The sequence below is a fragment of the Dermacentor albipictus genome, chromosome 5, assembly GCF_038994185.2.
Source record: "Dermacentor albipictus isolate Rhodes 1998 colony chromosome 5, USDA_Dalb.pri_finalv2, whole genome shotgun sequence".
Taxonomy (NCBI): Eukaryota; Metazoa; Arthropoda; class Arachnida; order Ixodida; family Ixodidae; genus Dermacentor; species Dermacentor albipictus.
Window position 1 is genome coordinate 169,125,243 of NC_091825.1, and position 23,855 is coordinate 169,149,097.

General features: G+C 45.5%; 1 protein-coding gene, 1 long non-coding RNA gene and 1 pseudogene across 2 annotated transcripts; 2 read left to right on the top strand and 1 right to left on the bottom strand.

Annotated features, from left to right (window-relative positions):
• Positions 1-9,493: 9,493 nt before the first annotated feature.
• On the top strand, positions 9,494-10,275 carry LOC139060614 (uncharacterized). Its single transcript, XR_011514967.1, has 3 exons — positions 9,494-9,902; positions 9,990-10,055; positions 10,166-10,275. It is a non-coding gene; the product is annotated as an uncharacterized lncRNA (long non-coding RNA).
• A 184-nt stretch (positions 10,276-10,459) lies between these two features.
• Positions 10,460-17,569, top strand: LOC139060358 (uncharacterized; annotated as a pseudogene).
• Positions 17,570-18,548: 979 nt separating this feature from the next.
• On the bottom strand, positions 18,549-23,527 carry LOC135899168 (P2X purinoceptor 7-like). Its single transcript, XM_065428437.2, has 3 exons — positions 23,200-23,527; positions 22,661-22,876; positions 18,549-19,127 (listed from the first exon to the last, which is right to left on the bottom strand). The coding sequence occupies exons 1-3, from the start codon at positions 23,430-23,432 to the stop codon at positions 18,971-18,973; spliced, it is 606 nt and encodes a 201-aa protein (XP_065284509.2). The 5' UTR covers positions 23,433-23,527; the 3' UTR covers positions 18,549-18,970.
• Positions 23,528-23,855: the final 328 nt, after the last annotated feature.

Below are 23,855 nucleotides of genomic sequence, written 5' to 3' on the forward strand. Positions count from 1 at the left end.
TTCCACAACGATCCGCAGTGTGGCCATGCCGGAGTCTTCAAGACGTACGAGCGAATTCGCCACCGCTACTACTGGCGCGGCATGTACAATTTTGTACACAAGTTTGTTCGGTGCTGTCTTGACTGTCAACGCCGCAAATCGCCGCCTTTACGCCCATCTGGTGCCTTGCAGCCGCTCCCGTGCCCTGCCACACCCTTCGATCGCGTCGGCATCGACCTATACGGCCCGCTTCCTATGACACCAGACGGCAATCGGTGGATCGTCGTTGCTATTGATCATTTGACACGCTACGCCGAAACTGCTGCTTTACCAAGTGCTACAGCGCGGGATGTAGCCTCTTTCGTCCTACATCGCTTCGTGCTTCGACACGGCGCACCTCGGGAACTCCTCAGTGATCGAGGTCGCGCCTTCCTCTCCGAAGTCGTCGAAAGTTTGCTTTCGGAATGCCATATTATTCATCGGACAAGCACGGCATACCATCCACAGACTAACGGGCTCACAGAGCGATTTAACCGCACACTTGGTGATATGCTCTCTATGTACGTGGCATCTGATCATGGTAACTGGGACCGCATCCTTCCATTCATCACGTTCGCGTACAACACCGCGATCCAGGCCACTACGGGATTTTCACCTTTCTTCCTCCTGTATGGCCGCGAGCCAACGCATACCATCGACACGCTCCTTCCATACCGTCCTGACGCCTCCGAGTGTCTACCTGTTTCCGACGTCGCCCAACAAGCCGAAGAATGCCGCCAGCTAGCGCGCTCCTTTACGGCAGAGCAACAGCAGCGCCAGAAAGAAAACCGCCTCGACACGCATCCAAGCACGACCTACGCTCCAGGCGTTCTTGTGTGGTTGTCGGTCCCTTTCCAAACGCCGGGGCTTTCCTCGAAACTCGTCCCTAAATTCGAAGGGCCTTACAGAGTCTTGGAGCAAACATCCCCGGTGAATTTTCTCATCGAGCCCCTGTCACCACCTGAAGACTTGCGCCGGCGTGGACGTGACATTGTCCACGTCTCGCGTCTCAAGCCCTACCACGACCCTCTGCCTCCCGATTCTTAAGGCGCCAGGATGGCTCTTTTTGTCCGGGGGGAGATTGTGAAGAAGAAGAAGCGCCTCGCGGCACAGCCGCATCGCCAACGCGCGGCTCGTCTCGGCTCGCGCTGTTGATTGCTGGCGTCCGTTCGGACAGTGCTTCGGGCTGCTTCGCCGTTCCCGGTTGCTGTGCCGTTACATTAGGAGCCGCCAATAAACCTTTTCTCACGGGCTACAATTCGTTTCCGACACGATATAGTTACCAGTTTAGGAAAATTATCTCGGACGTGTGCCTGTTCTGCAAAGCAGTGCCTTGTGCACTAGTACTGAGTTACTGGTGAGATCGGGAGACGCGATGCGAGGGCATTTCGCAGGTAGACAGCACACACGGCGAGTCTGAGCGAGGCTGCTCGCTTGGCTTGCACGTTTGGCCTTCGCAACGACTGCCGCCGACCCTAACTGCACAGTGTATTGTATTTAATTACGCGTGAACTAAGGGTACTGTGTTAATCGTTTTGGCAAAAGTAAGCTCTCTACGACGAGCACGGGCTGGATCACAAGCGCTGTCTGCCGCGGCGTCCGCCAAGCTAGGCCTACCGGCCCTATCGCTGGCTGTCAGCGGAGCCGTGAGTAGACAACGCGCCGTTGTGTTTTGTGACTCGCAGAGGTATAATTTCATTAACAGTGTTTACGTAAAGCTATGCAGTGTTCTGCAAAATTGTTTATAAATTGCGTTACTCGACGTGGATATGAAGTCTTCTGAGCGTGCAAGCTTGGGCGCTGCGGAGCAGGGCGGAGCTGATGCACGTGCCCCGAATCGTCGCCTGCCGGAGCATGCAGCGCTGCGCGTCCTGTCGCGTACCGTGTGTCTCCTACTTAACAGTCTGCGCGCGTGTGTCTACGTGTTTTGACCCAACTTAATGGCGTCCTCCCTCAAGACATCAGGAAATATTTAGAATGAATTAACAATCCACCTGCCCGCAACAAGAAGCTATATACGAAACCCGTGCAGCTTCCTCAGCAAGGAAGTTTCTCAGCTTTAGAAGAACTCGCCCTGGTCTCGCGGTCGAACCGGGGACAAAGCGCTTTGCGGCACAGTCGTTCTCGGATCTGAGCTATCCAGTAGGCTAGCATATCGCAGAGCAAGGACGATTTTTAATTTATTTAGTTATTGCAAGTGGCCTGAAGGCCAAATTGATGAGCAAAAGGAGAAGCAGGTAAAAGCGGGAGCTAACGTTTCGACAAGTGGACTTGTCAGACAAGTCCACTTGTCTCCATGATCCAAGATTCCAAGATGCTTGATTGCTTCTCACGCTTCCCGACAAATGGAGCGTATGTAACCGTAATGTTTACCGGGAAACACTGGCCGTGAACGCTATACACAAGGACGAGCTCTCTAGTAGAAACGCGGCCCCTTCCGTGGGCCGCGATGCGGCGGAGGCGATCGACGCCTGCAGGTGTCGCAAGGAACCGGGCGCGCAGCTCCGTGGCTCCCGAGACACCAGCGTGCCAGCTGGCGCAAATGGCGGACGCTGCGGCTGGTCTGTGAATAGTAGAAACACTGGAAAAAATGTTACTTTGAGTTTTTCGCGTAAAAGAAGTACGTTTTCTCGTATAGTCGAATTACAATCCGAGAGCTATCATGTCTGTAGGTTGTGTGTAAGTTATAGTTTACGATTTTTCCACGTATTTAGCTTGAGAAATTGCACGATTATTTTCTAACCTCTGCATTGTATACGGTTCGATTAACTGTTCTGCTGACCTCGCTGCACTCCAAAATGATCTTGCGCATATCAGTGATTGGCGTGCTACATAGAGTTTCATATTACTATACCTAGAGGCAAATCTGGCGCTGCGATCGTTCAACCATCATGGGAATGACGGGAAGTACAGGCTTCGGATTGGCATTCTAGTGACTGGTGAACTAGTCTACAAGTATTTTTTTGCAGTTTTGGTTTTGCTCCAAGCGCAATTGCTATAACCTGCAGTGGGACAGTGCAACGCAAAGCTCTCTGCCTTTGTTATCTTGCTCGGAGTGGCGATAGCGCGCTGGGCCAGCGACTGGGACGATGCTTGTGTCGCGGTGTGGCATTGAAGCCGTGACGAGAAAGCGGTGGCATCGTAAACGTTGAAAGAACATGTTTTGAGCGTTTGGACCTTTGTTTGTTAAGTGTGTTAGGTTGGCACTGTAGCGTTACGTGCTTCATGAAACTTCAGAATAGGACAAAGAAGGCACTACTGATACAAGACATATACAGTTGTACTTCTAGTGGCTTGACAATCAAATTTTATGCGTGTTTTAGGACTTTGAGAACGCAAACTTACTTGTGGTAGGAAAGATAGCTGCTTCCTAGCTGTAGTCTAGTGTCGCACAATGGGTACCCGCAAGGCCACGCTGTAACGCTTCGGAAGCGTTACGCCAATATAAGATATGATGAAGCATATACTCGTAGGAGGCCACTAGCGTCCTAGCTAGCATTGCAGCGGATGTGCTTAAAAGTACTTGAAGACGCTCAGCAATCGTGACAGCCGACGCAACCTTTCGAAAGAGCGAGAGAGTTCGCAAGTGCCTGTCGTCTGCGAGAAAAGTATCGCGTTTGCAGCGAGCATGCGTCGTAGCAGATGACACTTGTAGCATTCCGCTCCAAAGCGCAACGCTTTGTCACAATACAACATTTTTATTTCCAGAAATACTTGATGAGTATTTTTATATAAGTACATGCACGGTTGTTTTGCTGTTGCAAAAATGAATAAATAATTATTCTTTGGCGTTAAATTGGGAACAGGATCGCACAAGTATGCATACCCTGGTGTGTCCTGGTAACAAACCATAGTAAACCATGCTTCCATCTCAAAGTCATACAAAGTTTATGTAGCGTGTTGTACATTATATAACATGCTGCAGAAATAGAATTAGATTTTACGCGATAATATTTGAGTATAGCTTTGTTTACTGCGCCAGAACCAAACGCCACTAGTCCAAAGACCGAAGTCGATCCGAAGCCTGTACTTCCCATCATTCCCATGTAGGTTGAGGCAACGCTCATTAGAACCCCCGTAGACACTAGCTCCACATTTCCCTCTAGGGTATTTATTTAGAAACTCTATGGCGTGCTAAGAGACTCATGTCCCTAAACGTGTCGTAGTGCAAAGTAGTTTCCTTTTCTCGAAAAACTTACTCTCACTTTTTTATCATTTGGATTCCAACATAGTTGACCACACCACTGAATATAAGTACTTAGGGGTACTCCTCACGCACAATCTTTCATGGACTAATCGCAGCACCTCCATTTCAGCTAACGAGCTAACGCCTCCAGATCCATAGGATTTCTGCGCCGCAACTTAAGAATTCCGCCTTAACCACTAAGAAAATCGCGCACATAACTATTGTACGGTCACAATTTGAGTACGCCTCATGTATATGGTCTCCTTATGAAAAATACCTCATCGAACTCCTGGAGAACATCCAGAATAGAGCGAGACGTTTCATTTCCAAAAATATAGTAACCAGTCCAGTGTAACCCTAATAAAAATCGATCTTTCCTTGCAACCACTATCAATCCGTGATATTTCCCTTCTATTATTATTTCATAGGTTCATTCACACAGTTGGCCTATCCTTATCAAAACTGAAGAAAGCATCTTCGACGTCAAAAAGACTGAACAATCAGTTCAGCTGCACCCGAATTCATGGCAATACACACGCTTTTTCATTTTTCAGCTTTGCCCCATGCGGTCCATTCGTGGAACGCTCTATACCAGACAACATTGCCTGCCCATCGAAATGGAGTGCATTTCGCAATCGTCTTATCGATCAGTGAGCCGTTTCAACCCTTTGACACGTCTTTCCTTCTTTTAATTTCTTTACTGCATTTTTCTACAAGCTAATGGAAGAAGTTCAGCGATCGTAATTTTGTACTATACTTACTACTGCACACATGCAAAGACGTTTATAATGTTGTTATGCTTTTATGTTATTGTGTTTATTGATTTTTTATCGCTCTTTATGTTGCATTTGCTAATGTCATAATAATTTTCCATGTTGCGTGAATATTTCTTTCATTGTACTGATGTTTTTTTCCCCGATTCCATACGAATGTGTTACCCTATTTCCCCCTTACAATATGCCTTCTCGAAGGCCTATAAGGTACATGTAAATAAATAAATAAATAAATAAATAAGTAAATAAATGAATTCAGTTATTTCAGTGTGTTCCTTTGTTTCCCAAGCAGCGCCTGGGTGTGGTCAGTTGGAAAATCTTTTCGTCGAAACGACGTCCGACGCCGTTACCGAATTTTCTGCGACACGGGCTTCTTAACGCTTTCGCGCTAAAAAGTCTTAAACGCGATAATTTCCGGCGCCATGCTAAATATGTAAGCTTAAGGCAAGATTTTATTATATTTATGCTAGAAGTGCGTTCGTAATTAGTATGAAGCGAATGGATTTGTGCTGATCCATTTCAAGACAGTGGTAAATTAGCCTGAAAACCCAAACAGAGAAAGCGTCTTTGAGTTCTTCCGTGGTAATTTATTTATATAAAAATAGCTTTACATTCACAACTTACCTGGAAAAGCTGCGGCGGCCACATTGCAACCCTCGTGTCTTTCCCGTAACGTGTTATCGCCGGTGGTCACAGTACGGTTCAAGTGCGATGAGTGGCCACTGACGATTCTCCAAGACGCAGCTTATGTCAGCAGCCTGCGCAGGAAGCAGGTCAGGCACGATCATTTTACTTAGTTCGTCTTGTACAGGATCGGAGTGATCGAACTTGTCTGGGTGATGGTGGAACTTCCCTGTCTAGCATGCATATCTCGCAGTAATCGAGAGGCGCGATGTCGGCCAGCGACATGCCTCTCGGGGATATCTTGCGCAAAGTCTGCTTTGTTCATAATCAAACCATGCCCCACTGCTCTGTAACAATAGGCGCATGAGTCCTGATTCGAAAATACAATACATATGTAAACTTGACCTTCACCAACAATATTCTTAGGTACTCTTGTTCTATACGGTTTACGCTTTGCGTCTCCAAACTCCAAAGTTCTTGTCTTCAGATATTGTCGCAGCCCTAGCAGTAAAGCGAGTGGAAGTGGTGAAAAAAAAAAGGAATCACCAAGTCCTTTCGTTGCACCTTGGGCAATACTGCCGCAAGAGAAAGTCAATTGAGTGACTTTTCAAAAGACGTTCCAGAAAGCGCAACGGCAAGGACACCTACACACATATTATCGGACTTGAAATCGTAGGAACAAGACGCGTTACGTCGAACTAAATACGTAGCTTGCTCACAGATGAGAGAGTAACTATTCAAAAACGAGTTGGAATCTACATGCAGCGAAGCTTTGTGCGAGTGCACAAAGAGTCGACACACGGGTGCACGCACGCACGCACACAAATTGCACCGAGTCCTTCATTAAGCGGAGTTGCTGGCTACTACGGCGGACGCCTTGAACGCATCCTGGTTTCAGAGGAAGGATGCGCACTCAGTGCAACTCGAATCTGTTCTGTCCGCACGAAGCGTTTGCTTCCATGCAGCCGCGGATGCGCGAAGGCGAGCCTGGTGGTTCTTTTCAATGCGTAAGCGTTCTCTGGCGAGCAAAATCTGTCTGTCGCCCGAAAAGCGTAATTCATTGTATCTGCACAAGAACGCGCAATTTGCTAAGTTAGACATTTAATCACTATGGTACTGGAAATTTTGGGCGACTGGGAGCTTTATAAGCGATAAGGAACAATTGAAAAAAAATGATCAGAGAGAAAGCCGTTTTCGTCAGACCACCATGAAAGCTTACTTCCCCGCATTACGTTGATGTGTGCAGAAAATACTGCGGTGGGGCTGCTGAGTATAAAAATAAGAATAATTGATTGGTACATGTGTCAAAAGTATAACAAGAACTCGCCATCCCGGCCCTGCGAAAATGGATGTCCAGTGAAGCAGTTGAAAACCACCACTGCAACTGCTAAGAGGGGTATACGCTTTGCAGCAATGGAAGCAGTGCTATTTTAGAGTAATGGGAGTAATGGTAATTTTGACAGCAGGCTGCTTCCCATATCAGTGCTCCAACAGTAGGGAAGTCAGTTGCTAGGCTGGGTATTTTGCTTACGAAAGGCTAGGGACGTCACACCCCACGGCAGCTTGCGCAACAGTAATATTTACCGGGAGACATGCGGAGAGCTTCGCATCGCTATCGTGAACACCTTATCACCAAGCATGCGCTTCAGATGCTTGTTTTCAACTAGGTCTCTATTGAAACGTATGCTCTTCGATATCTTGTAGGCGTGATTCCAAAAAGTGTCTGCACTGTTGGCTTCACTTAGTGCTTGTGACCTCTGCCTTACGGGGGTATGAGCGCGTATGAGCGTATGAGCGCGACGGACGCGAAAAAATTTCGTGATCCTAGCCATGTGCAGCTTCACTCCAACAACAACAACAACAACAACAACAACAACAACAATAATAATGATGATAATAATAATATTAATATTAATAATAATCAACCACCGAATCAGAGGTGTTTATTAAGGTGCCCAGGAGCACCCTCGACGGCCTTCGGGCTGGCGCACTCGGCACACCAATGCGCAGGAGAAACCGTGCACGCCCGCCAGCCCGCACACGCGCGCACACACGCACACGCAACACGCACACACACACAGAGAAAAGATAATTTCGCGAACAGAAATTTTAACAGAACATAAAATGTGTACACGTAGAGACTACACATAAAAAATTAAGAAACCGGAAAGTATTAAAGAATGACGGAACACACAACAGATATGAGCGTTTCTGTTCAGTTACTGAAATTCCTCTGCAACTCCTTTAAGGAAAATATTAAATTTAGGTATGAAGATATCCAGGCACTCTAAATTGGAGTTATATGTGGCCTCCACTTTAGCTAGAGGGTCACAAAAATCGGGTGGCTGAAAGATGCGCTGTTTCCATGTGCTTTTATGCGGAATTGAAAGCGCACATTAGAAAGCAAGTGCGAGCAGCAAATTTTTCTATGTAATAATTTGTGTTGAAAAAGAACATCCGATCTGCTGAGTGTACAGGTGAGAGTAGGTAATGCGATTCTGTGCTAGCTATATGGAGGTGGAATACTTTTGACAGAATCGATGTTATACGGATCTCAACATTTTTTTTTTTTTGCCCATTTTTACCCTGGCCATCGCCGACCCCGAGTGCACGAATGTGCTCTGTGATTCTAGGACGGTAGTGAGAAATTGCGCCAGAGCAAGGATGTGTGGTGAATCCGCGCGTGTGTGGCGTGTGGTCGGTCTCGCGAGTGAAAGTCGGTGTGTGGTGATAAAGTGGTTTCCGGCCCACATGGGCAGTGACGTGTCGGACCGCGGCAACGCTAACCACAACGAGACGGCGAACGCGGCGGCGCGAGGACTAACCAACCGTGCCGCTGCTACTACAGCCGACCCGTCATTGTGGTGGGAAACCAAGGACAATATGACTTCCTACAACAAAATTGTGAAACGGTACAGACTAGAGTGAAGGACTGTGCCACCACCTCATCCGGGCTCGACCCGTAAGGAAGGGGTTCAATACCGACAACTTCAGACGGGGTCGTTATTCACCCCGGTGCTGATGAGGCACGTGTGTCCGGGTGTTTATGCGAGAGACCTGTGTTGTGCGTGCCGAAAGGAAAGAGCCACTGTAGCTCACATCCTTTGGGACTGTGCCAAGATCCGCACGAAGCTGCAGCGATGACAACGATCCCGCCGTGGCTCGAGGCCACAACCAGGTGCTACTATCACGAGGACCAAGCCCAGGCCGTCCAGCAGATCTCGGCGACCCTCGAAAGGCAACGACCGAGCGAAACCGGAGCGAGGCTGCCACCCCAAAAGAGGGGCAGACGAGGTCGACCAAAGGCAGTAGTGCGGCCGCGGCCGTAGTAGAGGCGCCAAACGCCGGGGAGGCGTCATGGCCGGGTCACGGTGACGCCTCTCTTACAGGGGAAGGCTAATCGCCCTGCAGGCATTCCTGATAAAGTTGCTTCGCTCGCTCGCCCACTTTCGAGAAGTTCGCAATTTGACCTACAAGTGGCGCCCCAAACTACGGAGGCATACTTAAAGGGACACTAAAGGTTACCAAAAAGTCAAGTTAAAGTTGTAGAGCAATGTTCTAGAACGTCTAAGGCGTCAATATAATCGCGAACAGAGCTTTAGTAACCGAGAACTTGAGGAAAATGCATGACACGCATTGAGACCCCCCAGCGACATTCCGGTACTAAACTGATGACGTAGGATTTCCCCGTAATTTATGTTACTAATACTCAACTACTCGTATTAAAAATATCATTTCATTCGATTATAAGACGGAAGAAAATGCTACTTGTCTACGTCTACTCGATTCTAACAAAAAATAAGATTTTGACGTTACCCTGTATGGGTGGTCGAAAGGTTTCCTTTTCGCTCGACTCTGCGCCGCGCACGCTTTGGAGTTTCAGTAGTTTCGGTATCGCGTCGTGCTGTGCGGGTTCTGCTGGCTCGTGAAACTTTCATTTGGAACAAGCAGCGAGAATGCCACGTCCATGTGATGTCGTGGGATGCCCGAACGGTCCGCGGAACTTGGCCAAGGGCAAGGGCAACGGCGAATCCAACGTTACCTATCACCGTGTGCCAAGGAGTGAACCTCTCCGTTCGAAGTGGTTAAGTGCCGTACCTCTGCTACAACTCCTTGGCAAAGAGCCGAAAAATCGCGTAGTGTGCTCGCTGCACTTTCTTCCAGAGGATTACGAGTTGAACGCCGACTTACTGAAGTCGTCTGGAGTGCCTATCAAAGCAATACTTTCCCGTAGCGCTGTTCCGTCGGTCTTGCCTGCATTCTCCGAAGCGCAAGAACAACTGCAGGACGAAGACGGGGCGGTGAGTGCGGCATTTTGTTTCCACGAATGAAAAGCTACAAATGTGCGAATATGTACAGCCATGACATAAAGTTGCTTGTATTTTCAGGCTGAACGTAGCGAATCACAAGCCAGCGCTTCGACAGTCGACACCTCCTACAAAAGCGACGTACAGGTACGCAAAATGCGCGAAAACTGGCCATTACTGGCGCTCTCGCTCGATGACTGCAATGACAGAAATCACTGCACAAACTTGTTGCACCTGACGTGTTCGTTATTTTCTAGGCGACTCGTGACGCGGGGACAGATGCAAGCCTCTCGTCGAGCCCTGCCGAACAAAGTTGCAGTAGCGTTGGAAATACGAAATCTGTACAAGTTCGTCTGCCCGGCAACAGCATTGGTGAGTTTGCTTCTGGTAATGTTGGCATCAGCACTTACATTCAAGGAATGTTCATTTTGATCACAGGTGGTCTCATTTCCATTTACAGTAATAGTTAAAGCAATTCTCACCTACAATGGTCAGTTGAATAGCCTTTTTCCAACGTGACTTTTATTGCAGGAGTTCAAGTCAACACAACAATGAAGGAAACAAAGGAAAAGGGAACGCAGGTTTGCAGGCGAAGGAAGCCCGTGACGTCAACACCTGTGAAGAGGCGTTATAGTGCTCGAAGAGCTGATGGAGCCAAGCGACGGCGACAAACATCTAGACAGGAGGCCAGCTTTCTCACCTCACCTGATGCATCACCGGTAGCTTGCAAAGCTGACAGGCATGACACGACATATGAGCCAGACAACTCGACTTGTACCTTGGATGCAACATTAGCTGATGAGTGAGCGGGACTTATATTTTACTACATAGGAACCCATGCTCAATAATAGTGACATGCAATGATAAAGAGATGAAGTAGCAACTCCCGACACTAATTCCGTTTCTTAGAACCATTCCCCTTTGCAAAAAACAGCTCAAATGCCATAAGTCTTGGAGCTTGACTTTGGACAGTGTTTTTTGCAACTTTAATCAACACAAATTAGAGAGCAAGGTTCAAGATTACCGTTAGAATTTATAAGGAAAAAAACCCTCACAATCAGGATGAAACTTTCACAAAATTATTTCTAGCGCTTTCTATTATGAGTGTCATCACAAGAAGTGTTTCCTGGAGTAATTGGTGCAGCATAATTTATGGAACAGTACCTCCCAGATATAGTGAGGCAATTTATTAATCATGGTGTAAACAGTGTGTATTGTCAAATGCATATATTTGTGAAACCTGACAGTGAGCACTTCCTTTTCCAGAAGCGACGAAGATGCGCATGCAAACCGGAAGGACTACTTTCTTGTCCACAGCACCTGCCTGGTCACCCTTCTGAGTCAGTGCCGCACTTGTTTATCAGCTTCGTGCACAGTGAAGCTGTTTTACACTGGCACACGCATTACAGCAGAAACTGAATGTCCACACGCACATGTGCATACGTGGTCCAGCCAGCCACTTGTTGGAACCAAGCCGAGGGGCAACATCGACCTGGCAACGGCTCTGCTTTTTTTCCGGCTCAAGTCCTACTAGTGCTCTCAGGATGATGCGGCTGATGGGTGTGCAAGTCATGAGCGACCAGGCTTTCTTCAATTACCAGAAGGCATACCTTCTTCCTTCAGTCACCACGGTAAATGCACAGCTTCCACTTTTCATAATGCCAACCTGCAGTACCTCTGGCACCATTCAAATATGCTCAAAAGGCACTTTATTTCGAACCTGAGTATTAGTTCTAAGCTTACTTTCACCAAGAGAGAGAGAGAGAAATTTATTTACAGAAAGGCAGAGAGGTCGGCCTGAGCTATAACTTGCTCTGGCCTGCTACTCTACACTGGGGAGAAGGGACGGGGAGGAAAAGGGCTGATGAGTGATGATGGTATAAGGAAGAGATGCGTATAGACAAATTCACAGAGTTGTGGCATCTCTAAAGCCTTGCCTCCAGCTCAGTGGCTTGGAGAAAAGCTATAGCGGCACTTGTTACCAGGGCTGCGCTGTTTGCATTAGGCCAAGGACCTAGAAGAAACTCGTCTGATAGCGGTCTCTTATGGATCGCTGCAATGGAAGAGACCATTTGCTGTCGCTGTTGCGTGTACGCGGGACACACGCAAAATGTATGTTCAAGTGTTTCTGGGGCCGCGCAGTATTCAGTTTGGGCTAGTATCACTGGCACCTATCGTATGTCTATAACAGTTGGTGAATGCGACACCATGGCGAATCCGGTGCACCGTGCTTGTGTGGCTTTTTTTGAACTTGTGAGGCATACGAAATTTCATTTCTTGGTCCCATTTGTGTAATCGCTTGTGTCGTCGATCTGGTTGGGTCCAGTGTTCCAACGTACGGTTGCGTATTACTTTCACCAATGTGAACATACATTATTATGATGTTGTGCAGTTCATTGCATCAGTAATGAAAGAACAGTAAATTGGATTGCCATTTTCATTTTATTCAGAACCTCTATATCGCTGATATTACAGCTTTTACAGACTTTGGCATTCCACGCCAAGGGAACCAACATCAATTTTTTTCCTTTCTTCTATTGCTGCCAGGAATGTCACTGAAAAAAATTGTAAGTGTTGGTTGTTGCAGGAAAGCATTTCCTTCAGCCAAAGGATATATTTTTTTCATAAGGCTATTCGGTGAAAACTGGTCCTGGTAGTACTGTGTAAGCTAATGTAATGCATTGGTGGCTCAGATGAGTATGGCTGAAGAATGTAACTTCGTAATGTGAGAAATTCAGCAAATTTGTCCTGCATAATTGAAAATGTAACTGCACTACTTGGGACAAGAACAAAAATCAATGAGTAGGCGAGGACAGGCACTGCCTTTCTGATGGGTCTCTGTATTATACATGTGCTACACATGTACATGCCGTATGCTAGAAACAAAGAATTGAAGTGCAGCATAGATAGAACACCAATGAAAACATGACAAGCTTATGTTTCTGGCTGTTAGGCAGAAAGGTTAACTTGCAAGTATGACAAGGTATTACTAACACCCTACATGCATCTTGTTTCCTGCCTTAAAAAAATATCGAACAGCATGTAGGAGTGCAAATAGTTACCTTCCATCCCACATAAACACTATATTTCCAATGCAACACAAAATAAAATGCAAATGTGTTGCCAGGCAGCAGATGCATTATGTTTAAATGACTCCCTGCATGAGCACAATAACAATGTGCACAATGATGAACTAGGCATTTTAGTGAATCGTTGTCATGCCTGTGGGGTGCAATCTTTGTTTGAAGAAGCCCAGATAGTGTGGGAAGGCACACTGTGAATGAGCAATCCACCTATCTCATTACTGCAGAAATAAATGCTGTCTTCGACGATCATGGGCATGCTGTGCAGGCAATAGCAAGTCATGTTTTCACTGGTGCTTAATTAATCTGTGCTGCACTTCATTATTCCTTTGTTTCCAGTGTACAATGCATTTACACTATCGTTTGTAATAGACCGTCTCAATGTAATGTCACAGGCTGGCCTTCTCTGCTTGTCGACTTATGGTAATGTGCAGCACAAACGATGAGGACAACAAACTGTGCGGAATGATCCCCGATATAACTACATTTAATTCCCAAAAAACGCCTGTTGGAATACAAACAAAAGTTAGTAAACCCAGCTATTACACAAGAAGGAAATCCAGCTATTATACAAGATGAACAAAAAGACAGATGGAAACAAACCGCAAGGACAACACGGATTTAAAGATATAAATAACGTATGTGTGGACACCAGGTGCATGAAAATGTGAGAGACTAGTTGAAAATCACGTTCTCAAAAACTATGCACCTGACCAGTCCTTGTGCGACAAGGTTACTTTGGATTGTAAAACAGATATTGATGTCTGGCTGACACGCATGATTCCTCTTTTCTTTATGTTGCATGCCTCTGCCAGCTTGTGGGTCCTCTGATTTCCGTGCTGCAAAATCACATCAGCATCACTAAAAATTGGCATGTGAACTAGTTGAGGTATAGCACATACATAAAAAAGGAATCGCGTGCATCAGGCAGACATCGGTATCACATTTAGAAAGCAAGTAACCTTGCATAGTTTTTGACAAGCAATGATTTTTAACTAGTGTCACTTTTTAATGTACCTGATCAGTTTTGTTGCATTTATAAGTCTGCGTTATCCTCAAGGTTTGTATCTCTTTCTACTGTCGTTATCGTCGTGTCATAGCTGGGTTCACGTATCTTCTTTTCTATTAAAACAAGCAATTTCTGTGAATAAAATGCAGTTGGAGTTCAGTGCTCGTCCTGCGCAGTTGTTTGTCCTCATCGTTCGATCTGCCCGTTACTATGAATGCAACCAACTTGCCCAATGTTCCGTTCTTTCAAGCATCTATTTATGTCCTCGTCCCCAGTCACATTTTGAATCACTGTGAAGCGCACTCATTAGGACTTTCTTGCTAACTAGTTGGTTCACACTTAAAGGAAGGTTAAAACTGCATGAACAAACTAGGGGAAGCAAAGGAATACACAAGTCTGCACTCATGGTGTATTGTGTGTTCCTTCTACTTGTATTTGTTTTTTTGCGCAGTTTTAACCTTCCCATGCTCATTAACAGCATGAATTCTTTTAGCAAACCTCTCTGTCCCCTGTGCCACTTTTGTGCTTGAACTCTACTCGTGAATTCCTTACAGGTCTGGGATGAGCATCAGAAATCTTTGCTGACAGAGCTCAGCGATACCAGCCTGCAGCTTTGCGGGGATGGGCGATGTGATTCCCCTGGCTACAGCGCCAAGTTCCTCTCATACTCCTTCCTGTGCCCTAAAAAGAGAAAAATCGTACATACAGAGCAAGTTCAAGTGAAGGAGGTAAGTCAAGCAAAAAGCAGTTCAGATGCTTTCATGATAGGTCTTATTATGCAAGCAACATTTACCCCAGCCAACTAAAATATGGCATGCAACGTTGACATGCAATCCGAGCCGTTCAGTGGCTCATCGCAGTAAAGAGGTGGTCCTTCTTTCGAGATTTCTGAACTGGGTATTGCTACGATTACATTTTTCAGGCTGTATATTAATACCTGAAATACCAGGCGCTGAATGAGAAACACCAATGTATGAAAGCCTCTAACCCTACAGCTAGAAAAGAACTAGCAGAACTTTCCAAGTTAATCAACAAGCGAAAGACAGCTGACATAAGGAAGTGTAATATGGATAGAATTGAAGATGCTCTCAAGAATGGAGGAAGCCTAAAAGCAATGAAGAAGAAACTAGGAATAGGCAAGAATAAGATGTATGCATTAAGAGACAAAGCCGGCAATATCATTACTAATATGGACGAGATAGCTCAAGTGGCTGAGGAGTTCTATACAGATTTATACAGTACCAGTAGCACCCACGATGATAATGGAAGAGAGAATAGTCTAGAGTAATTTGAAATCCCACAAGTAACGCCAGAAGAAGTACAGAAAGCCTTGGGAGCTATGCAAAGGGGAAGGCAGCTGGAGAGGATCAGGTAACAGTAGATTTATTGAAGGTTGGTGGGCAGATTATTCTACAAAAACTGGCCACCCTGTATACGCAATGCCTCATGACCTCAAGTGTACCAGAATCTTGGAAGGACGCCAACATAATCTTAATCCATAAGAAAGGGGACTCCAAGGACTCCAAAGCAGGAGGCAGCAGAAAGTTAGGTGGGCGGATGGGATTAAGAAGTTTGGAGGGACAACATGGCCACAATTAGTACATGACCGGGGTGGGCGAAGCATAGGAGAGGCCTTTGCCCTGCAGTGGGCATAGCCAGGCTGATGATGATATCAATACCAGCGGTGTTTTCTGTGCATTCCTGTTTTGCAGAGTGAACAAGTGCAGGCAAGTGCCCAAATGGAAAAAGAGGGCCTCGTAAGAGGCCTCAAATTTCTTTCTGAGCAAGGCGTGACTGTGGGCTCATTGACTACGGACCGCCACTCGGGAATTAAGAAGCACATGCGGCTGCAACATCCGGACATCGATCATCACTTCGATGTGTGGCATGTTGCAAAGGGTACGAAAAAATTCATGTTGTTCGCTTGCAACAGATGGCCTGTGCGTCACCTAGTGCACTTACTGAATGTACATGCCATTGTATAATGGATTGTTCAGTGGATACGTATGCTAAGAAAAGGAAATTCATACAATCACGATTATACCGCTGCTGTGATGGTTATTGCAACATGGCCACGTTTGTCGTAATGTGCTCATTATACTGCTTTCGTCACCCCATCGTGATCATGATACTTTCGTTGTACTGCCTTCATCATTCCATCGGCATCATTATTCATAATTTCATCGTCCATGTCTCATGAGTGTCGTCATACACTTGTCATGCGATCATGATCATGGCTAACCCTGGTGATGAAAAAAATTTCAGTACGAAGCATAAATTCTTTAGCGTGTCAAATTTCACCAGAAAAGGATTTCAGATAAGGAGGAACAATTGTGCTTTGTAAAAAGTCGTACTTCTTATTCAGCACTTGGCCCATTTGTCTGCGTTGTTCTTTACACTATATTTAAATTTCCTGAAACTGAACTAGTCCATAAACAAATACTACTACATGCCTGTTGTGTGCACATTGTTCGTTCAGCTCCTACAGGAAGTTGATTTGGGATTTTCAAGGAGTGGTATGGCTTTTATCGCGGTAGGCTATTCACTGCCCTCATGGCTCCTCTGTTCATACCCCTTTAGTATTCAAGCTGTATCAGCCTTGGTTATATTCTCAGGCACATGATTCCTTTAATGAGTTTGCTTGCAACCTTGGTTCATACAATGCACACCAGTGCTGCTATATCTTTACGAGGCTTATGGTACGCAAAATGCAGATCCACCTGACATGGAGCAATAGTGTATTGTGCCGTTGCCTTGTTGCAGGCATCAGGAAAAAGCTGACTGCAGCTTCCCGAAGGGCTGGATGCAGTGACATTACAGAATGGACTCAAGCCATCACCAACCACCTGTACTGGTGTGCATGCGCTTGCGGTGGCAACGGGGACATGCTGGTGGCAGCATGGAGTAGCATGCTGAACCACATTAAGAACAGACATGAAGGACATGGTGGCCTGTACCCCCGCTGTCTTCATGGACAATCCCGCCGCATGCGATGGCTCACTGCTGGTAGGCATAAATAACCAAAGAGCACCAAGATAAAGTGCATGAAAGAGCTGTATTTATAATTCCCTTTCTTGTCAGACTCTCCAGCCTACAAGCAAATTGAGCGCATTGTGGCAGCACCACTGTTGCTGAAAGACATCCGCCAGTTGTCACCATCTGTTCAGACATACAGCCTGGAGTCCTTCCACAGTGTTCTGAATGGTTTTGCCCCGAAGTCAACTGCATTCACATATGAAGGCATGAAGGCCCGGTGAGTTTGCATAAGCTAATGTTCTAGCAATGAAACTACAGTGGATTATTAATGCTGAGACAAAATAATTTTCTAGCACACTGATTGCTGCGCTTCATTTCAATGAGAACTCCCAGCGAGAGCAAGGAAGGAGCTGTGATGGTGCAGAACAGTGGCGCGTAAAGTCCTCCAAGGTCAGGCAAAGTACCTCAACAGCATGTGCACTCAAGACAGCTCCCACATTTGGCAAGTCAATTTGAAAATACTTGCTGTGCTATGCTTTGCCTACTATTGCAATATGTTATGCAGCAATGTTTGTAAAAAAGGGAATGTTTTAGTCCTGCTGTACTGTCTACCAAAAGCATCGATGTCTCTTGCAATGGAGAGTGAAGTTACTGCGACAGCTGTTTTTCACAGAAATTTTCTTAACCTTCATGGCAGTCTGTCCAATGAAGACATTTCGCCAGATCAGTGGAATTTTGCTCAAGATTGCCATGTACTGCCAAAAGCTGTACATCATAGAGATGTGTCACTGAAAGGGTGCAATGACAGACACTTTGCGATACATAACGTGGAACATTTGAATGGCCAATGCTTCCGGAGCAACAATGAAGTCAAAGAGGTGAAACGTTTCCTCAATGGGCTGGCGGCGGAGGTCTATGACATTGGGGTACAAAAATTGGAGCACTCTGCAAAAATGCGTAGAAAAAAGATGGCGATTATGTAGAAAAATAGAGTAAAGTTTCACTTTTCCAATGATGTTAATTTTTATGAGATTAAACAATGTTGTCTGTTTGTGAAATTGATGGTAACCTTATTCCTGGATGAACTCTAGTATATGGAGTGTTTGTATATGCCTTAGGACGTCCCCCCTTTTAGGTGTGTGCAGGTATGAAAGGGAAGAAATGCAATAATCTGTTGAACTTTTCTTTTTTTTAGACTATGTGAAAGACCTGCACAAGAAAGTGATGGAGCTGTGCGCAGAGTATGAAACATTCTCCAAAGCACTTGCACAAGTAGAGGAAAGTGTTCCAGCTGCATTCTCATCTCGGAATGACCAAACAGTGCCCAAGAGAGACCTTGTAGCTGCACACAAAGCACGGTTCCTCAAGTTCTGATGCAGTGCACAGATCGGCATCACACATTTTCTTGACTGTTCCCTGACCGTTAACAATGCGCTCATTTTCAAAGTGATCATTTCATTCCAAAAGCACTAGCCGCAACCCATACGATACAAAAATGTTAGCTTGTATGCTAGTTAGACGGGCAAATGTAGCTTCACTTTGAGCGAGTGCACCGTTAGTGTGGTTGTAAGAAATTACTTTGTTGTGTCGCTTTAGAAAACAATGCCAAAACAAAGGAAACAGCCAGACAGGAGAGAACATTGTTATTTCCTGTTCTGATGAAACGTGTAAACAATATGTCAAATTGCTTGATTTCCTAAGTCCTGGTAAGGAAAGAGTTAAACATGCACACATGATTCTTCCTACTCTGCCATATCGCTGGCATTCTAGTCATCACTAACTTTTCCATTATGTCTTCAGTGACGAAACACATCATCAACAAGAATACAGAATGTTTTACTGCTCAGCACTTTAGCTTTAAAAAACCGACAACCTTGTGACTAGTGACACCTGCTGACAGGTAAGCAGAACATTTTTCGATATCTGATGAGGAACTCAAATGTGCACTGCGATTTATCGATGACACTGCGCTGCTTCCACAATTTTCTTTCCCTCTAAGACTCTGGGTACTTGAATCCTGTGGGCGTTTCTGTGGGAAACGTCACCCGAATTTTCGCGACAGCACACGATGGCAACACAAAACGTTCGCCTTTTCGAAGCCGCCCCCACAGCCAGCGCACAAATTGCCTGTACGCTGTGTACCGGTACCTTCTGTAAAGAAAAAAAATACAAAACAATTATTACACACTTGCATAGAAACATTGAGTGAATTGAAGGCATTTCACTTGGTTGGATGGATTGATGCTGTGAGTAGCCTCTGTGGAAGAGGCTGCAGGCTATGGCCCCCAAGCATTTTTTTATTGATATTATTAATACAATTTTTTGTGGCCTCAGTTAAACTTGCATCCCATGTTAAATAAGTGCCCACCAGGCACTGAAAGTAAACAAGCACAGTTGTAGATCTATTCGTCAGCCAGCTGGAGTATAGTGGCTTTACTTCACAAGCCTAGAAGGGGGTGCTCTCTCCCTACAATTCTTTTTTCTCATAAAACTGCTCCATGTTCAATGTAAATACATTTATAATGTCTTTTTAAGTGGCTAGTTCCCTGCTCATATATTACGTTACATAATGTGCCATGACTTTACTTCAACATTAGGTAGCAGTCGACAGCCAGTGTACAAATCCAATGTGATATCAGTTTTTCATTGTTCGCATGTTTACTATAACATGAATGTGTTGCTCACAGTTCTATTAGGAGGTTCCTGTTGGTGTCAGTGAATCCATCCATGTCAACCATGTGTATTAGCAATTTTTTAAAAACACGAACTATTCTTCTACCCATCCGCTACATCTTGTTGCCGCCCATTTTGCCACTTTCAACCCAAAGATATTTTGTACGCATAAACCTTGACCTGTTTTGCTGCATTACTTTATGAATGAGCATACTCAACTGTCCATTTGTACTTTTATTGTGTGTATCTAGCATTCTAACTGTCATTTTTAATATGTAGCAGTCATTATAGATCAATAGTCCTTGTAAATAAATACAGACTTATCTGCTGTTTGTTGGATTTCTTCTAAATTCCTAACCATCCTGAACTGCTTCTATCACTGCATGAATAAACAAAGTGTTTTGCCAAACAGCTGTTTCAACATCTATTAGCTTTGCTGTTGAGATATGTCATGCAGTATGTGTACATCAAGAGGCTTAGTGGCACAATGTCACAATGAGAAGGCTGGCTAAAAAAAAATAGAAAAATGATGCCTACAGACAAACCGACTAAGTATTCCTGAGTGAACCCTTGACAATTCCAAAGTGTGTGATGAGGCCACTATGGCAAATAATGTTAATAATGCAGTGCGCATGACCATTGTAAATGAGACAATGCTTTGATGTGCAGCTGTTTCTTAACCAATGCTGAAATTAGGTGCACCAGAGGAGTAACAATCTGGGTGTAACAACTGTATGCAATATGAATTGCATTAAGAGCATCAGAAACATATTTGGATTCATTTGGAAGATCAACTTTACAACAAAAAACTATAGACGTCTCCCCGGTGGTACCTGCGGCCTCCTGGATGAGCATCAGCTTGATCAAACTATATTTATGCCAGGCACATACCCGGAATTTTTTTTCTGCTAGGGGGGGAACACCCAAGGTTTCTATGCAAAATCGGGGGCGGGTCTACTTTTACTAGTACAAACTTTAAAATTTTCCATCACTCACTTAAAGGCGCGTCGCAAACCCACAAAATGGAAAAGAAACAAGGTGAACAAGAAGAAAGAAACAACAAACTCACGCAGGAAAGAGGCACAGAAACGGCACTGCCAAGAACAAGCAAAATGAAGATTTCTAGTAGTGTTTTTCTAAGTAGCTCTGGATGAATTATAGTGAAAGATGTGTTTGCAGAACAATCGCAGTTCTTTTAGGTCCCTCGTTTCCTGCTCTACCAAGTGAAGTACTAAGGCCCCTGGAGTTTCACACAATAATTACTAGATAGAACTCTGGGGGTCGTGTCTAAGGGAGCTGCAATGGGAGCAGTTGAGCCAGCATGGCAATTATGGGAAGTACACGGATTTGCCTAAACTTCATTCTTTCGGCTTCATACGGCTTTGCAAACTCGTCATTTTCGACAATGTACCGCACAGTAAATAATTAAATAAACAAACATTATTAAAATTGTACGACCGCAGGATTCAAACACAGGACCGCTAGGCATAGACGTTCGATACTGAAATCATTATGCTGCGGTGGTCCGCATCGACACGTGACAACGCCCTCATGAATTTATTGCGGGCACGCCAGTACTTTGAGATGCTAGGCGCGTTTCGATTTGGCCACCTCGACAAGCTGAACCGTCGCAATTAGCAGTGATTGTTTGCGTTTGTAGCATCTTCTGCACTTGGAAAAGTATACATTGCTTTGAAATTTATGACAATGAATGCATACAAGTTGTGATAAACAAATCCACAAACACGAAGATCAGACAAATACGTGTACTTCCATCATTTCTATGGTGGCTCAACAATTGAAGCACCAGAGTTACTTATTGTTCGAAACTCTATGTCAAAACCGACTCGTAGTGTTATTTGGGAAGTTGTGTAATGATGCGTGGCCGCTAGTCCCATACAACCGTGTGGAGCACAGGACGCTATGGTTGTAGACGTACTGCGCCCACCGTGGAAGGTTATTATTATGGGGTTTTCATGTGCCCCATAATTCTGATTATGAGGCACGCCGTGGAAGGTTAGAAAAGCGCCCACATAGGCACAGCAAATAAGTGCCTACGTCGGGCGGCTTGACTGATAACTGTAGAAGAGCAATTCAAAACGCACGGAATCATTCTCCACTTCCGGCGGCGTTTTCTCTACTTCCTTTTTAAATAAAAAGATTTTCATCCATAAATATTTTCATAAACAACGGCTTAATTTTTTTCATTTTTGCAACTCTTTTTCCCGTTGCCACTTTTCCACGAAAAATACTCTACATTCAAGGGAAAAACCAGACGAGGTAACAGGTGACATTCACATTGCTTATGGGTTCAAGAGTTATTGCAAGGTTTGATTCAAATTTTGAAATTTTTAGGGATCACTAGGAAATGTAGATCGATGAAAATATATCAATGGGGCCTTTCTAATGGCAGCACCTTCAGATTTTGAAACAAACATCAAAATAATGAGAAAGGCGAAAACATTCCGCCATTCTTTAGGTGGGAGAATATCGGTCTATTTCATGCCCTCAGTTCAGTGACTTTTACCTTTCCCTTGACCTGATCAGGGATCGCTTCTATGCCTTGGCCATAACAATACTGTAACAGCAGCCCAGTGTTGACCACGGAATAGCTGGCAAGTCTCAAGATTGATTTGGCGGTGCTTTAGGCGTGGCCGGGAGGAGAAAGGCGGGCACCCCCCCCCCCCCCCCCGGGCCCCTCCTTGGGTAAGTGCCTGATGTATGCTCTCCTGCCCTACACACACCTAGAGATTTGATGTGCAAAAAATTTTCATTTCTGATGCCAACAATTGTCGACTGGAAGTCTTGACCTTGCTGTGTTTGCAAACTAATTCTGTTAACATACTGAAAGAAATAGTTCATGTTCTCTGTTTGTCCCTTCCAAAACAACCCGAGTAGGCGAACAGCATTTAAAAAAGTTGACGTGTTTGCTTGGTTAATAAGCTATGTGTTTTAGCGATGCACGTTTATTTCATTGGTCCAAAGAAAGCTGTGCAAGAACAAGAACTTACTTGTGCATTTCATCTTCCATGGTGTGCCCCCATGAACGAAGTTCCAGGTAGGCCACACGGAGCACGGCAACGTTCAAACACAGAACATTAAAGTCTGGATGTTCCGTGATGCAACCCTGCGGTTGGGCGAGACTTACGGGTGCACCCATCTCGCGACAGCACAGACACTCGTGCTCGAGGAAGTTCGCGAGCACCTGGCAGTGCCCACATTCGCACCTGTAATGTGTAATGCAAAAGTAACAGCAATGCACGAACCAGAAGCCGGTACAGATTACACACGCAATTCGCAATGTTGCGTCCGGCACTGTTGACAGCTCGACTCAGGTCCATCCAACACGAAGCTACAGGCACCGTGCTTGTTTAGGGCTTGGCCCTGAAATGCTTTCAATTGTTAAAACACGAAAATGACACGCCGCGCCATAGCTGGCCGCAAAGGAGAAAACGAGCAGGTTTCGATTAGATTTAACTGCGCATTGCGAATTGCAGGTAACGTTTCTAAGCGACCGATGCAGCACGTAATAACAAGCATCTGTACGTACCAGTCTGTGCTTGAAAGTCGCGACGGCATGTCCATACCGTCTTCTTCGCCCGAGGTCGCATCGCTGCTCCCCTCGATGCTTTCCCGCTCCGGAGAGCCGGTGTCGAGGGCGCCGTCGTAGTACGCAACGACGCCGGCAGCGCGAGCCCTCAGCAGCAGGTCGCGCTCGTCAGTGCTCAAATCGCTGAAGTTGAGCCCAGCATCGCGAGCCAATGTGTCGTTGTCAGGGTCCATCGCGACGAGCGTCGAAGTTTACGTCATAGAATGAGGTACCAGCTTATGGTCGCGCGTTTCTCGTTCCGCTAGCCATCATACTGCCGCCATGCTGCCGCTTTCACTCTGCTGTTGGCTCTGTCTTGGCTCCGTTTCTGGCCGCGCGTTCGCGTTTTGCGCAGAAAAGCCGTAGCGCCGTCTGTGGACGCCGTTCCACTCACCGACGGCGCAACGTCACTATGAGACCGTGATGTCACTTCTCCTCGATCGGAGGGCGGGCGATTTAAACTGTGCTAGAGGCACGCGGACGCTTCAAAACGCATTTTCTCTTAAAATAAGTCTCTCCTTGGCACGAAACAAGCGTTTCGAGGTTTCTGGGGTGGTATTTCAACAGTCCACGTTGAATTAATAGTAACCTTTAGTGTCCCTTTAAGGCCTGGAAGC

Coding starts and splice junctions, on each gene's coding strand:
- LOC135899168 (XM_065428437.2), bottom strand. CDS start 23,432: ATGGACCCTGACAACGACACATTGGCTCGCGATGCTGGGCTCAACTTC. Junction 22,877..23,199: donor CGACTTTCAAGCACAGACTG/GTACGTACAGAT, acceptor TACACATTACAG/GTGCGAATGTGGGCACTGCC. Junction 19,128..22,660: donor ATGGAAGATGAAATGCACAA/GTAAGTTCTTGT, acceptor TTTTCTTTACAG/AAGGTACCGGTACACAGCGT.